The sequence below is a fragment of the Odontesthes bonariensis genome, chromosome 17, assembly GCF_027942865.1.
Source record: "Odontesthes bonariensis isolate fOdoBon6 chromosome 17, fOdoBon6.hap1, whole genome shotgun sequence".
Classification (NCBI taxonomy): domain Eukaryota; kingdom Metazoa; phylum Chordata; class Actinopteri; order Atheriniformes; family Atherinopsidae; genus Odontesthes; species Odontesthes bonariensis.
Window position 1 is genome coordinate 19,578,178 of NC_134522.1, and position 15,862 is coordinate 19,594,039.

General features: G+C 40.6%; 2 protein-coding genes and 1 non-coding gene across 10 annotated transcripts in view; all 3 read left to right on the top strand.

Annotated features, from left to right (window-relative positions):
* The first annotated feature begins 2,433 nt into the window (after positions 1-2,433).
* atg9a (ATG9 autophagy related 9 homolog A (S. cerevisiae)) lies at positions 2,434-12,756 on the top strand. 3 transcript variants are annotated; one of them, XM_075447771.1, is made up of 20 exons: positions 2,434-2,639; positions 2,930-3,037; positions 3,795-3,939; positions 4,047-4,090; positions 4,208-4,272; positions 4,436-4,585; positions 4,713-4,854; positions 4,999-5,139; positions 5,265-5,385; positions 5,539-5,714; positions 5,804-5,926; positions 7,259-7,446; positions 7,776-7,929; positions 8,447-8,626; positions 8,728-8,934; positions 9,041-9,264; positions 9,451-9,568; positions 10,497-10,767; positions 11,115-11,257; positions 11,355-12,756. In XM_075447771.1, the coding sequence occupies exons 3-20, from the start codon at positions 3,837-3,839 to the stop codon at positions 11,361-11,363; spliced, it is 2,559 nt and encodes an 852-aa protein (XP_075303886.1). In that variant the 5' UTR covers positions 2,434-2,639; positions 2,930-3,037; positions 3,795-3,836; the 3' UTR covers positions 11,364-12,756. The 3 variants fall into 3 exon arrangements, with proteins under 3 accessions (XP_075303886.1, XP_075303887.1, XP_075303888.1); XM_075447772.1 differs by lacking the exons at positions 2,434-2,639; positions 2,930-3,037 and having other exon boundaries at positions 3,832-3,939; positions 4,052-4,090; XM_075447773.1 differs by lacking the exons at positions 2,434-2,639; positions 2,930-3,037; positions 4,047-4,090; positions 4,208-4,272 and having other exon boundaries at positions 3,850-3,939.
* Positions 12,757-12,930: 174 nt separating this feature from the next.
* Positions 12,931-13,003, top strand: trnak-uuu (transfer RNA lysine (anticodon UUU)). Its single transcript has one exon. It is a non-coding gene; the product is annotated as a tRNA-Lys (tRNA).
* Positions 13,004-13,804: 801 nt separating this feature from the next.
* Positions 13,805-15,862, top strand: part of pcnt (pericentrin) — a 34,974-nt gene continuing 32,916 nt past the window's right edge. For 4 of the 6 annotated variants that reach the window (XM_075448401.1, XM_075448402.1, XM_075448405.1 and 1 more), the window contains exons 1-2: positions 13,805-13,996; positions 15,323-15,352. In XM_075448401.1, coding sequence (XP_075304516.1) covers positions 13,949-13,996; positions 15,323-15,352 — 78 coding nt within the window. In that variant the 5' untranslated portion in view covers positions 13,805-13,948. The remainder of the gene's footprint in view (positions 13,997-15,322; positions 15,353-15,862) is intronic. The other 2 variants (XM_075448404.1, XM_075448406.1) reach the window with 1 other exon arrangement.

Here is a 15,862-nt window from a genome sequence, read left to right on the forward strand (position 1 = left end):
ACCGGTGAGATTCTCCTCTATATCTGTACAACCCTAAAGGAAGTGGGGCAATTAGGGCTACCCCAGAGGTACCAGTAAGGAGAGGAAGCAATGGTTACATATTAAAGGGAGGTTTGAGGGTGTAAAGACACACACATATAGGCCTTGTGAATTTTAAGTGTCCCTGTGTATGGACAATTCTTACCTGCTGTCTTTGGGTTTACATGGTTGCATTACAGGAAGGGGCTCAATCTTATTAAACTGCTCTAGAGAGAGATGACCTCATCTTCATTGTCTTATCGGTCTCCCCACTCAGACCCCTGCACAAGCACCCCCACCTGCCACACCCTGCCCCCACCCTTACTACCCCTCGCACCACCCATGGGGTTGCACAGCACCATGACTGTCTTTGGACCATATTAGCTGTGAGTGCAACCCCTGTGATTCCCAACAGGGAATGGGTGGTAATTCAATCAGTCAGCTATTGCCTGAGGCACAGCCCACATGCCTCACAGGCATACAGCCAAACAGATCAGAACTGCTTTTATTATCAATAACCTATGATTGAAAAAAGAAACAAAACTTCCCATCAGTCCATCCACTACATCTTTAGTGTTACTCTAACTCTCATGTCAAGATATAGAATTTAACTTCTCAAATATAGCTTGACAAAAAGAGAAGATTGATCAGTTAAACGCAATGATTGGCTCATATTACAATTTTTGAATACAGTATAGTACTCGTGGATTTGATCTCACTTACTGTTAATGGGTTATCAGCTCATATGTATTGTTGTGACAGACTTTGTCCAGTGGATTAAGTTGAAAGAGGCGTAATCCTAATCAGAACAGATTGAATTACCCAGATCACTATGATACCCAGATCCCTATAATAACTGGACACTGGAAACTCAAGACACCTGTGCTCTTTTTAATCACTCATGTTCTGGGAAATGAAATTTCTGCAAATTACAGTGGAGATACAGTGGAGTTATTGCAGAGGTGTAGTGGAACAAAAGAGGTAGAAAAATGTCTGAAAGAAGACCGAAACAGTGATGCCAGTGGTTATTTGTCCGTATCTTTCTGCCACATGGTCTGGGAGATTGATTAATGAAGTCCTCAGGTTTAATTCTAAAGGGTACAAAAACACGCAGTCACTAATGTTAACAGTGTAACTAAGACAGTGACACAGTGGACAAAAGCCCAGCTGTCGCTCCCAAGGCTTAACAATCAGATATGAATATTCATCAAGGCTGAGAGCAACAGAAGGTGAGCTTGGCTTTGCAGAGCATCATCTTGGTACTGTGGAGTCAGCTCCTGCACCTAATTAACTGTATGCTCATTGATATACAGTGCACATTTAAATAAGAACTAAGAGACAATGTAAATCCTTTAGCAGCAGCATGGACAATGAAACACATGGTTATAGGACCTGAGAGGTGCAGATATCGGGCAACATTGAGCCTTTTTGTTTTAAACCCCATATGCTTTAATTCAAGCGGGCATACATTTCTCATAATCTTGCAATTGATCGCTTTGTTATCCTTTTATGGTGGTGGAATAGTTTGTTTGTTAAGCCTTTTTTTATTTTTGCAAGTCTAGTTTACCTTCTCTGCTACTGTAAAGGCTACATCAGCTGTAAATGGTTAGATAGATGCATAGATGGACAGATAGATCAGTATCTCAGTGCACTCATTGAAGGATGAGCTCCCTTACAAAACAAAGTCTGCTCATAGTCTTCTTGTACAGAGCATATGTCCTCCAGTCTAGTCTGTTGTTCAGATGTATGTTAATCAGCTTAGTCAGAGATCACGTCCTTCCAAAAGTTGACTTAAATCTTCCTGCTCTTGGTGACATTGAGGAGCAGATTATTCCAGCAATATTACCTCATAAACTTGACCAACAAATTAAATGGTAAATCTCTAATACACCCTCCCTTGCAGAGTCATCAGAGAACTTCTGCTGGTGGCATGACTTAGAGTTGTAAAGAGAATCTGAGGTGTATGGTGAACAGGAAAGTCGCTTGTGTTGCTCTGATATTCATAACCACTACATCAGACAGGGGGTTTCCCAGATAAAGATTCTTAAGCTTACATGAGTGGCTTCTCTCATTGCTGGTTGGATGGTATTCAAGGCAATGGACAAATAAAAAACTTGATCTTCACAGTGCCATTACTTCCCCCCACCACCCGACTTGAGATTATGAATAGCTCGCACGCTTATATTGACAGTTATCGACGTCTCTGGTTGTTGTAGTATTACAAAACTACCAGAAGGTGGTGGTAAATAGTCGTTTAAGAACATAAAGAAGTGAGGGAGAGTCGCTCATAACAGGGCGTGTCAGCTACAAAGCAACACACTCTGGGCCCGCCTTTGTTCACATTTGATTGGCTATTTCTTTTCAACGCCAGCGAAATCCTTTTCTGATTAGATAAAGCTTCTGTCCGTCAGCCGTGACATACGTCACATTGTTAGCTGTTTCGAAAATGAAACTGGCTCGTGCCTGACTTCGAGAGAAAGGCCGAAGAAAACGAAAATAATAGTTATCAAGAAAAATAGATAAATCTCCAGACATTCACTGTTACAGACCGACACAGTGGAGGCACGAGAATCAGACGGCTTGACTTCATGCTACGGGATTCAGGAGGTGACATATTTTTGGTGAGTGAGTGAGGCGGGCCTTTCATGTCAAAACACGAAAACAACACCCATCTGAATCAGTTCTGTGTTAACTGTGTAAGCTGATGTGTCACAGATAATTAATATTATCGAACAACCACTCGCCAAAATGCAGTTATCCGTGACGTTTACTGGCCTTAGCTCTGTGCTGTTGTGTTTGTTGCAGTGAAACACTGCCTTCTTAGTCACTGTCTTGTGTTGATGTCAGACAAGAAGGCAGCAGTTTTAAGAAGAAAAAAAAGAGATCTTCTACATATTTCATTTATTTGCAGCTGGAAATGTTGAGCAGCCACCAGAGATGCACGGGACGCACTGTACTAAAATGGATGGAAGTCTGAATTTCTGCATTCACCTGCCTTGAATATGAGGGCTCACGAGAGGTATGAGAATGCTAATCTGAGGGAGTAGTTGTTTTTTTTATTACAGTTAATATTGTAGTTCCTTAATGACTTGTGTCTTTATTTTTCCTCGTCAAAATTCAATTTAATTATAGTTTCAAGGCAAAATCAGAATGCCATTCGTGGCTTTGTGTACTTCCTGTTGTATTATCATCAACCCAGAAGCTCTTGAGTGTGTATGTCATAGCTGTAACTTAACCAGGCATTTAGACAGAACCTTTGTCAGTATATATAGTTTTACCGTAGTTTAATTTTATCTGTCGATTTTAGTTTCTTAGTCACAGGGGCATGTATTATAGGATTACTCCACAATTGTTAGCATTGCAAAATGCTTCCCCTGGCCATGTTTTACAGAAACTAAGCAAATGTAGGGTTCTGACACTTTTTATGTTTTAATTTCTTATTCGAGTGTATTACGTGAAGCTACTCGAGTGTGTGCATGTTTGCGTATGGAACGAGGACAGTGAGGATGTTGTTGAGGATGCCTAGTTTTTATCCACATTGTCAGCAAGAATCTCAGCGCGTTACTGCTGTGATACTCATACTAACTGTTCATCTTTCTTTGGCAGGGTCAGGAAATGTTGAGTTTAACAATAGAATCGCGAATGCTGTATCCTCCAACATGCACAGTGTTACAATCAGCCGTTAATGTAAACCTAAGGTGTAAACCCTTATTATTATTTTTTTTAACACTGCTCTTCTTGTTCTCATCCGTCTTTCATTCCACTCATCTCTCCAGTCTGTAGCAGTGGCTGCTCTGTGAGACGGTGAAGCTGTCACTATGGCACACTTTGACACAGAGTACCAGCGCCTGGAAGCGTCCTACAGTGATTCTCCCCCTGGAGAGGAGAACCTGTTGATGCATGTGCCTGAAGGAACCAAATGTAAGGCGCGCACACACAAATCGCAAACAAAAACACCGGCTCGTACACAAGCACACCCCCGTGTTGCCTAACAGCATCTGTACTGATCTGAAATTAATCTTTTTCAGCCCAGTGGCACCACATAGAAAACCTGGACCTGTTTTTCCAGAGAATATCCTTTTATATAATTTTGCCATGGACTGCTTGAGTGCTGTGTTTTGAAACTGTACTGTCTCTGATTTTGAAATAGATTCTTGTTGCACTCACAATTTTCCTTAATTTGCATTACGTCTATAACCTTCACCAGAAGAATGGATTCACCTGCATGCTAATGGCAGAGTTCTTTGAGCTGGTGTATGTATATAATCCATCATAAATATCAATTTTTAGGATTTCTGGTAGCCTATATGACTTGCATCTGTGGTGTTTAACGCCCCTTACACGTATGCTTTCATGCTTTCCATTCCTCTCTATTTTTCCTTCTATCTGCCTCTTCCTTTTTCCTCTCTCTGTGCAGCCAGTTGCTGTTTGTGGTTGGCTTCACAGTGTTCCTAGCTAACTGTGTGGATTATGACGTCCTCTTTGCCAACAAGTTTGTAAATCACACTGATTCATCTAAAGTCACCTTGCCTGATGCATTCCTCCCAATGGATGTCTGCAGTGCGCGGTGAGTTTGTTGCTGTGTTTGGTAGATTTGCACCACAGCTCCATTATCTATGTTAAAGCACTGTTGTCAACGATGCTGAATATAGAGTTTGTCTGCGAATGATACGAGTACATTTTTCCTCCCCCAGTATCCGACACAATGCCTTTATGATCTTTGTGCTGACCATCTCGGGGGTGTTTTGGCTACATCGCTTAGTCAAGTTCATCTACAATGTTTGCTGCTACTGGGAGATTCAATCCTTCTACATCAATGCCCTGAAGATGACCATGGTGAGACAGACCAGTGAATGTCAGCTTGTTGTTATTTTTTTCTTTTTTAGCAGGATGTTGTTCATGTGAAAGCTCGCTGTGTTGACATTAAATACACCCACTAACGTTTGGTGTATTCACAAACGATGTGTCTCTGTGCTCCAGTCAGAGCTTCCCTATGCAACATGGCAGGAAGTTCAGGCCAGGATAGTTGAGATCCAGAAGGAGCACCAGATATGCATCCACAAAAAAGAACTGACAGAGCTTGATATTTACCACCGCATCCTCCGCTTCAAAAACTACATGGTGCGTACATTTCCCATGTTATGTTGATGTGACTGCTGAGCTGCTGAGCTGCTTGACACAGCTCATTTCAAGCTCAAGTAAATGCTGTGACCTCATACCAAACCTTTCTTCCTGCTCTTTTCTAGGTTGCCATGGTGAATAAATCACTCCTTCCTGTTCGCTTTCGGCTTCCTGTACTTGGGGAGTGTGTGTTTTACACCCGGGGTCTAAAATACAACTTTGAGCTCATCTTCTTTTGGGGGCCAGGTGTGTTTGAAGTGTGTGTTTGCTTTGATTATCTCTTACAGGCCCATGTCTTGCAAAGGATTAATGATCTATGGTGTGCTTACATATGTGCACATATACTTTACCATCTCTGCGCATGCCTGTGAGAAGTTTTCTTTCTTCTTTTATCTGTAGGTTCTCTTTTTGAGAATGAATGGAGTCTGAAACCAGAGTATAAAAGAGGAGGCAACAGGCTTGAGCTTGCAGACAGACTTGCATCTCGTATCCTGTGGATTGGCATTGCCAATCTGCTGCTGTGTCCAGTCATTCTTGTGTGGCAGATTCTTTACGCCTTCTTCAGTTACACTGAGGTAAATGGCTCACACACGTATCAAAACTCTTGACAATTTCCTTTTGCTTTCATCAGTCATGACAGTAGAGTTCATGTGCGTGCATATAGGTGATCAAGCGAGAGCCTGGTTCTTTGGGGGCGAGATGCTGGTCTCTTTATGGCCGATGTTACCTGCGTCATTTCAATGAGCTCGACCACGAACTCATGTCACGCCTCAGCAAAGGCTACAAGGTCAGTGCATCACCTCATTTCCAGCCCATTTACCATAAATCAGGCTTTTTCATAAATCATAAAGAGAGAGATGCAGAGTAATCTTAAACAAGGTAATGCAAATTTAACCAATACTGAGTAGGGGTGTGCAAAATAATTGTCATGACGATGCATCGCGATTCTAATTTTCGCGATTTACTGCATCGATTCTGGACGCCAAGTATCGATTTTAAAAAAAAATAAATAAATAAAATAATTTTTTTTTTTTTATGCCTGTAATGATAGGACACATGTAATTGATACATTTCGCTGCAAGGGATGTTTGCAATATATATATATATATATATATATATATTTTTATAGTTTTATAAAGCCTATGCACTTTTTTTGTCTGTACTGATCATCCCTATTTTGTTATTTTAAGTTTTATAAATCCTATGCACTTTTTGTGATGAGTGTGTCCAGTAATAGTAATATTTGTGTCCAGTAATATTTGTTTTAATGGCAATACCTCCAAAAGTTGTTTCAATAAATACAGTTATGAATTGATTTGCTTTGAGTTATGTATCAATTGAAGACACTATCCAGATCATACACAGCCAGTCAGCCACTGGTAATGGCTGTATTTTTTTTTAACTCTTTCGGTGCCATTGACGTCTATAGACGTCAATTGCGTTTTTTAACGGAGCGGGCTGGGGGACAATCTAGCGGAGTTCGTCACTAAATCTTAGGCTTGGAAACACTAAACAGAGAATATACTGGCAAAATGCAAGGTGGCAGCAGTGCCACTTTGCACAAAAAAAAAGCTTGTTTTCTCCATTTTTTTTTTTTGGTCAAAAACAGCTGTTTTTGGTGAAACCAACCTATGTTCTACTGTCTATTACTAAAGGACTGAAAATGGTAGAAACAAACTTTTTTTTCCTGATCAAACAAGAGAGTCTACTCTTTCTTTTGGTAATTTCGGTGTGTACATAGTCATAACACACACTTTTCTGTGGGTCTTGGAAAATCAGTCAAAATACTGAAAAACACTTGGCTGTATGGGTGTCTCTGCACTGAAAATGGCTGGCAGCCAATGAGTTAAGTATGTTCAGTGAAAATATCGCAATGCATCGAGATGCATCGCAATAATTCAAGTATCGTGATGCATCGTGATAGAATCGCATTGTGGCATGTGAATCGTGATTCGAATCGAATCGTGACTTCTTTGCCAATACCCACCCCTAATACTGAGATCGTTCTGTGTTATGCTTTTTATGTTACGGCCGTGCACTCGTTCATTGTCTGCAGAGTTAATTTTAATGCCGGGTTCCTCATTGTTTCTCTCTTTGTCACCTGTTTGCATTTTTCCAGGCTGCCTCCAAGTACATGAACTGTTTCCTTTCACCTCTACTGACAGTGGTTGCCAAAAATGTAGCTTTTTTCGCGGGGTCTCTCCTAGCAGTCCTCATCGCCCTAACAATCTACGACGAGGATGTTCTCGCAGTGGAACATGTTCTCTCATCAATAACGCTGCTTGGAGTGTGTATCACAGTGTGTAGGTGAGAAACGGCGCAATGCTTTATCCCAGTTATTGTCATCTATCAATATCCACATGGTCATAATCAATTGAATTACTTTTATTATACCATTAGAATGGCTCGCTGAAGCTAATCACTGCAACTTTATGAACAAAATGTATGAAATAAAATCACTGTTTTTCCACAAATATATTCCATCTTTATAAAACTGATGTGTTTAAAGGTCAGTTGCAAGTAGAAAACATGTTTGTCATCGACCATGAGCTATTTCTTTATTGTTCTTTTAAAGCTGCCCGGAACTGTAATTACTGACTTGAACTTGTTGGCCTCATATCTGTGACTCTCCTCAGGTCATTTATTCCTGATAAGCACATGGTGTTCTGTCCTGAGCAGCTGTTGCGGGTCATCCTGGCTCATATCCACTACATGCCTGACCACTGGCAGGGCAATGCACATAGATATGAGACCCGAGACCAGTTCTCACAGCTTTTTCAGTACAAAGCAGTGAGTAAAAAAATAAATATATTGAATTAAATAGCTTGTAAAACACATGTTACATGTGATAGCAGCATCATATAAGTTACACCAGCATAAATATATGACTTATTGACAGTAGAATGCAACCAAGTCATCAGTAAAATTATCAAAACCTGTGCAGCTCTGATCAAAGTACCACCATTAAAAAGCTTCCACTATACTATCATATCTTTTCTTAAATTCTACTGACATTTAAGTTTTTTATACATTTAATACATTTTATCCATTTAATACTTACATTTCTTTTCAATAGAACGTTGTCTGAGTACAAGCTGCATTTTTCACTAATGGACTCACTGTTATTTGCATTCATATCTCACTGAGACTAGTGATATTACAGTTTTCTGCCCTGGATTTTCCACAGAAATGGTGAAGGCTTCAGTGCCAATTTTTGTAGGAAGATTTACCCTCTGCTGTCCTTTTCTTAACACATTTCAGTAATACTTTTTGTGTGCTTACGACTTTTTCACTCGTTTGCTTCCAGGTGTTCATTCTAGAGGAGCTACTAAGTCCAGTGGTGACTCCCATCATCCTCATCTTCTGCCTGAGGAGGAAGTCTCTGGAGATCATTGATTTCTTCAGGAACTTCACTGTGGAGGTCGTAGGGGTTGGAGACACCTGCTCTTTTGCCCAGATGGACATCAGGCAGCATGGACATCCAGCGGTAAGGGACTGACTCGCAGTTGAACACACATTTGCAGGCAAGTACTTATGTATGGGCTGGTATTGCAGATGATTGATTAGTGTTTGATCTTCGTTCTGTAGTGGATGTCAGAGGGGAAGACGGAGGCGTCTATCTACCAACAAGCTGAAGATGGGAAGACGGAGTTATCACTGATGCACTTTGCCATCACCAACCCCCACTGGCAGCCTCCTTTAGAGACCACTCACTTCATCAGCCAGTTGAAAGAAAGAGTTCACAGAGAGGCCACAGGGGCTGATACACATTCGCCCTCCTTGTCAGAGTCTGAAGTAGGGCGATGCACTAGGATTCGTGCCCAACTATCACAGCGGTCATATCTTACCCCTTAAGAGTTCAAAATTGAGTTTACTCTCTTGTTCGCTCTCTTTCTTGTAGCCAAGAAGTCTTGTCGCAAACCTCATGGAAGGCCCCTCCACACTGGCTTCTGTACATTTTGGCCGCGACAGCTCTTTGACCAATCACGCAGCAGCTGGTCTAAGCGATGGAGCGTCTGCCTTGCGCTCTCTTTCCCCAATCAGCAGCAGTCTTCATCTGAGAGGCAGTTTGAGTGCTGCTCATCGAGCCGGCGATATAAGCAGCAAAGCAATGACAGGTTCTGGGTAAGTTGACGCCCTCTCTGAATTGCCTCGGCGCCCTTTTAAGGCTACAACGTCTTAATGGGGTGCCGGATGAAAACAGATTTGATTGCAATTTTAAATGCAAAATTTAGATTTTAGTTTTTCACCTTTCTCATCCCCTCCTTTTGGTGTTGTGTTTTCTCTTCATTTTTGCTGTCTTCCCATAAGGACCGATGCCCGAACTGTGAGCTCAGGCAGCAGTGCGTGGGAGGGTCAGTTTACCAGTTTGGTCTTGTCAGAGTATGCCTCCACTGAAATGAGCATCCATGCACTTTACATGCACGAGGTAAATCTGTGTGTGTTTGTAATGTGAAATATTTGAGAGTATTTGACATTCATCAGCAATGTTCCCTCTAATTTTTCATTTGTCTGGGCATACACACAAGCTCCCTGAGCACACTGAGGACCACTGAGCAACATCAGATGTGCACGCTATGGCCACACACCAGCATCACACCTGTTCAAAATCTTGGATCATAGCAAGTTACATGGCTTATTAAAAGAATCAAATCACAGCAGCAATTTTCATTAGTTTACTTTTAATATACGCGATTTGGCCCACTTAAAATGAAAAAGACAAAAATCTTGTTGTTCATGAGATGTGTAGTATGTTATATGTTATATATGAGAGTCATGCTTTGGCCATGGGAAGAGTCATGCTTGTAGCCTGCATGTTTTGCAGAGTAGACCTTTCTCACTCGAAAAAGAAAAAATGTCACCCAGTTTCACCTCTTGTTCTTCTATTTGCACATACTCAGACAGCCATTCCATCCTAAAAGAACCGCATTTCTTTTTTACTTTGGCTTGGTGAGTGGATGTGTCGCTGGCGCTGCCCATTCGTTTCGCCATGATAAGGGGTTGCGTCTCTTAACTCCACAGCACTGTTGTTAGCTAGCTAACCTGCACGGCGCGTATGGGCAGGGCACATATGAAAGCACTATCCATTCTATGATTGGCTGCATAGCATAAGTAAACCGTATCATTGACTGAACACCTGTCACTCACTGCGAAAAACACATCATTGGTCTAATTAATTAGATTAGATTAGGTCTAGTATTAGATATTAATTAATACGTTTATGGTGAATTTTATTTTATGCGCTGCATAGATTTTCTTGTGCGCTGAGAATGCGCGCGATTGCACAGGCGCGCAGCTTAGAGGGAACATTGTTCATCAGCCCATTCAACTGCCCTTTTTTTTTCTTTTTCCTGAAGCTCCATAAGCAGCAGTCTCGTGCCGAGCTGTCCCGTCACACGTGGCACAGACGGGAGAGCGATGAAAGCAGCGACAGCATCCCAGATGAAGTAAGGAGCGAGCCCAATACTCGCTCGAGAAACTTCCCACGCTCACACACTTTCCCCACCACGGTTCCCAGTCCAAGTGCCATTCCAACCTCAGCCTCAGCCTACAGCGGTACCTCCGCTGGCAAGGAAGGGGCGAAGCCACCGAGCAGCAGTCAGCGGCGCCACAGTGGACCCACCACAGGTGTCTTTTTTTCTTTGGAACATTATTGCTTTTTAAAACTTAACACAATATGTTTTGTTGTTCTCTCCGTGGGTGTGCACTCCGTGTTGCATTGCTATCCCTACAAATGAGTCTTACTCCTTCAAAGATGCAATACCTTGAAAAAAGATGGGAAATATGCAAAAACAATAGAAGTTCTTTAACCCTAGAGTTTCGATCTCAGCGGATCTCACACTGGCTCAGAAGAAGAATCCTCAGTTGTTTTATAGTTGTTTCTCATAGTTGGGGTTTGGCTCAACAGGTGCGATACAAATCTGTCTTCAGTTTTGATCTTTGTGAATCGCTTTGTGTTTGCGTCTGGTTTTCAGACCATTTTGCTGGAGGAAAGGTTTCAAGGTTGGCCCGTGTGCCCATGGGTGGGTGGGCAGAGGACGGTCAAGCAGCACCGAAACACCACGAGCCTCTTCCAGAGGAGAGTTCAGAGGATGAAATGCCTCCTCGCATACACAAGGTGAATGATCTTTGTGTGTGACAGGAGTAACATTGCTACTTTGTTTGTTTGTGGTGTAAGGTAATGGATATATATGCTTCTCTTTTTGTCACTTCAGGTTGCATAATCAAGCCATGTGAATAGATATCTGCAGCCTACCTTCCACAGATATTCAAACTCGCATCCTCATCCTTGTCCAAACCCTTCCCCTGGAACGACCCAATCCTCACACAGATGAAGATGGAACTGTGTAAGGGGTTTCATGGCAATCCCTTCAAACACTCAAGTAGTGAAATCATCCGGGTTATGACATCCATAAATCATTATATGACTTTTTTTACATGCCTAAACAGGCAGACAGGGTAAACATCTGGCTGGAAGAGGACCTAGAGGATCAAGTTATTTCTTGTAGCCATAAGGAACATCACATGTTTATAATTAACATGTTTACAATGTCAAAGGATTGCAAAATGAAAGTGCATGCAATGTTGCTCCACGAAGAGTGTGATGCCAACAGTTTGGCAAACATGTGCAAATGAACAATGGCTTACACACGGACTTTCATTGTGTATATCTGTTCTTGCGCTAAATAGCAGGAGAATGCATATTACACCTTGTGATTTGCATTTTGCCTCTTTAGCCGAGGGCTTCAAGTGACGAAAACATTCAGCTTCTACTTTTAAATTACATTTTGTTTTAATTTTCTCTGCATTTATTGCTTTAGAAGTGAATTTTCTAAAAAGTTCTCAAACCTTTTTCCCTAAATCTGGTTCGGTTTGCTCAGATAGATTTGTGTTTAAAAGGTAAATTGTACAGATCAGCTGCTTTCTGCATACACACATGCACTGTGAAGAGTACTGAAATGATCAGATTCTCACAACTGCAAGGCCAGCATTCCTTGATGTGTCGTAAGAGAGGCTATATTTAAACATATTTTAATCTGATGTCATCCAACTTTTGCTTGTTTACCGTTAATTTGTTTTAAATAGACTTCCTTAAAGGGTTCAGTTAAAAAAGGGAGGCTGTTTTAACCACGTAATGTTAATTCTCTGCCATATAAAGAGGCCCCAAATGCAAGTGCATGAACATCACCTACGCATTCCTCTAAAGAGTTTAAACTAGATCACCACATGCAAACTAATCACAGCATGACAGTTCTCTGTTTCCATATCAGTAAGCCAATTTGTTAAATGACGAATTATGCACTTTAATAATTTGTTAATGCAGAGGGTTCCACTTGACTTCGATTGTGCATTTTCTTATATACATTTTTAAGTTATTTTATTTATCAAAGAGATGTGCCATGTTGGGAATCAAGCGTGTGATTAACGACCGCACTAAGTGTGGGAATGGGATTGGGATTGAGAAATGCTGTCATCCTTCTGAACGAATACAAAGATGAACGATGCAGGGATTCAGCGCAGTAAATTTTAGTGGTTACTGTCGATTTGTGTTATGCAGATTCTGTATAATACTACTTTGTACAATTGTAAATTCATCTATTAAAGACACAGCAATCATTTTGTGTGTAGACTGTAAACTTATAAACAAGCTTATTATATTGACTGTTTATCTATTGGGCTACGATTTATTTATGACTTTAGGATTAAGATAAATCCCTATATACCTTTTCTCACCTGCTACGTCGTGTCAACAGCACATTTAATTTGCGAATAGTGCGTTGATGTCGCAGAGCCCGGATAGCTCAGTCGGTAGAGCATCAGACTTTTAATCTGAGGGTCCAGGGTTCAAGTCCCTGTTCGGGCGGTAACTTTTATTTTATTGTGAAGTCCTGTAGAAAATTGAATCAAACTTCTTGCCCCAAAGCTAAGTGCCACTGACATTTATTGTTTGACTTTTAGTAATATGTATACTTTTTCCGAGATCTGCACTCACTTGCGGTGTCCTTGGATTGTGCAACATATGAAAAACAGAATACGTCTTATGTAGCTGAGACGCCACCAACTTCGATAACAAATAAACGTAAATGCAATCGGTGGATATCATAATAGCACGGAAAATCTTTGCCAAATTCAAGGGGTGTATTTATTCCATGAGTTTACATGTTGACTACCGTGGCCAGAAGGGGGCTCTAAAGAGGGGCAATACTGCTATAATTCTTCCTCGTCTGTTTCTATAATATGTTGTCTTACAAACTAACAAACAAATGATGTGACATTTCTGAAAATACAGCATTCCACAAAACAATATAAAACAAAAACAAGATTAAAAGACCACCGTCGTTGCCCAGGATGGAAACCGTACTGGAAACTCCTCAGTGAAAGATTCTGTACATTCAAAACACAGGGACAGATAATTACTGAATTTGGTTGGTTAAAGGGGATGTCAATCCAAGAATGCCAGCTTGACGCAGGAATCTAATTGGTCAGCCACATTCTAGCTTTGATTGATGGACATGATAGGCGGTGCTTATGCTTATTTTCGTCCAGTTAATAACTAACTGGACAAAAATTCCATTGGCGTAAGGTTTTGAACGTCACGATTTCATTGGACCGTTTATTCAAGTAAACTCGATAAGGGCGGAGTTGAACAGTCTTGGCGGCCATATTGAATGTTATCTGTTGACAGTTGAATCTAAGAGGTTCAAAGATTTTGTTTCAGCTAAGTTTTTTTTAGATTGTGTCTTTTGTGTTTTACAATTTTGTTAGGACATGTATATTATTCTTTTGACGGCTGTATTCAAAGCAAGTCATGGATGAAGATGAACGGAGAAGGAAAGTAGAAGCAGGGAGAGCCAAGGTTTGTTGCTGACAATTAACGCATGCTAACACTTAATGCTATCAGTTAGCAAACTCTTTTGTCATAGCGTTGCGTTTGCTCCCAGCTAACTGCATCCATTTCAGACAACAGTTTATGTTTCTCGTTTACTTATATTCATGCTGGGTCACTTATAGGTATTCGCATAGCAGTCTGCCGCAGTTTGATTACTTCTCCAGGGTAGCAAACGTGATATATTCAAGTAGGATGGTGGACTAATACATCTTATCGTCTGTCATATGAGTTCTTATCCAGTCCATTAGTGACAGAAATATTAACTTGATTATAAATATCTGTTATTTTCAATCATTTTTTGCTAAAGAGTATTCAAATGGTAAATTATTTAACAGCCAATATTACTCTTACCCACAACGCCAGTTCATCGCTACATAAACGTGGTTTGTGACTATCCATAGTTATGGCAAAGCCTTTAAAAAGATTAAATAACTTACTGAGAGTTCCCGCTATAAATGTTGGACATTGGCCACTTTATTATTAAACGTCTTCCTTACGAGAACTGTCTGAGCAAGTAGCATTAAGTTGAGTGACATATTTTAAGGGGGAAAACTTGAACTGGTCGATTGAAGGGGCCTTCCTGTTGCCGGGTGATGTTGGGGTGTATTTTGCTAAATGGTCTACGTCCACTTGCCATGTTAGAGAGAAGGGTCCCTGCAAATTTGTTCTATGCAAAATTGTTATAACTTTCATCTCATCCTGTTCTGGATTTTCTCTGCCTCCATCGACGGGGGGAAAGAGTCCGTGGAAGGTTTGAGGATGAGAATTCAAACCGTATAGCACAACCTGTTTGAGCTCATTGGCCAACGTTTTAGACCCCATCATCAAAGTAACGTCTTGGGTAGGAATGGTGTTTAAGATCGGTAAAATAGATGCCAAGGCCTATTGAAGCTGGCCAGTTTGCACACGGTGGCTTAAATCCACTTTTTGTTGTGGTGCTTTTAGTTCTTAGGGATGTTCACAAGAAATGATGGGAGATCATTACATTGAGACCGTACAATATGGCGTCTTCACTGGTGTGTGAAATTGTATTATGGTGTATTTAACAAGGGCAAACCCAGTGGGAGGGCATATTAGTAATGGGCCAACAGTCAAGAATAACATGTGCTGAATTGATGACAAACCACATTTTTCAAAAACCTACCTATTAAACATGGTCACCTGTTCAGCTAATTAGGTTTTAGTCTATTTCTATCTTATAGTGCAACACATGCAAAATATTAGAACAGTATATACGTATGATGCATAATATCCACAGACAACTCACTGAAATATTTATATTTCTTATAACAGAATTCATCAAACATGCCTCGAAGCCAGTCGGTAAGTATTGAAAGTGGTGACTGGCGGAGACCTTTGGCATTTTGTTGGGATTGTGGGTTGCTGATACTTTATTACTTTGTGATTTATGATTTCTGTCTTCTTGGGTTTTATTTTTCCTCTTGTGTGTAGGCCTGTCACAATAATGATTTTTTTTTTTTTTTTTTTTTTTTTTTTTTTCCCCATCATATGATGTTTCAACATGACCTCAGTAATTGTTGAGCTTAATTTTGTACATTGGTGTCTGTTTAAGACATCAATGTACAGTAACAGTGTCTGTTACAGATGTAAGTTATCTGACATTTTGTTGACGTTTCCGGTTGACTGGCTTCTCTCTCTATTCTCGCATGCTCTTAATTTCTTTTGGAGCAGAGAAGCTGATGTGCAGACTTTAATAGATCTGAACATTTTTAAGTAAACTAACTTGTCTTTGAAATAGTGCACTTGCTTTACAATTTTAAATGGCATCGTTGAAATCAGTAGGTATTGAGATGACATAGTTGTTGTTGATTG

Coding starts and splice junctions, on each gene's coding strand:
- atg9a (XM_075447771.1), top strand. CDS start 3,837: ATGGCACACTTTGACACAGAGTACCAGCGCCTGGAAGCGTCCTACAGT. Junction 3,940..4,046: donor TGTGCCTGAAGGAACCAAAT/GTAAGGCGCGCA, acceptor AATCTTTTTCAG/CCCAGTGGCACCACATAGAA. Junction 8,627..8,727: donor GGCAGCATGGACATCCAGCG/GTAAGGGACTGA, acceptor TTCGTTCTGTAG/TGGATGTCAGAGGGGAAGAC.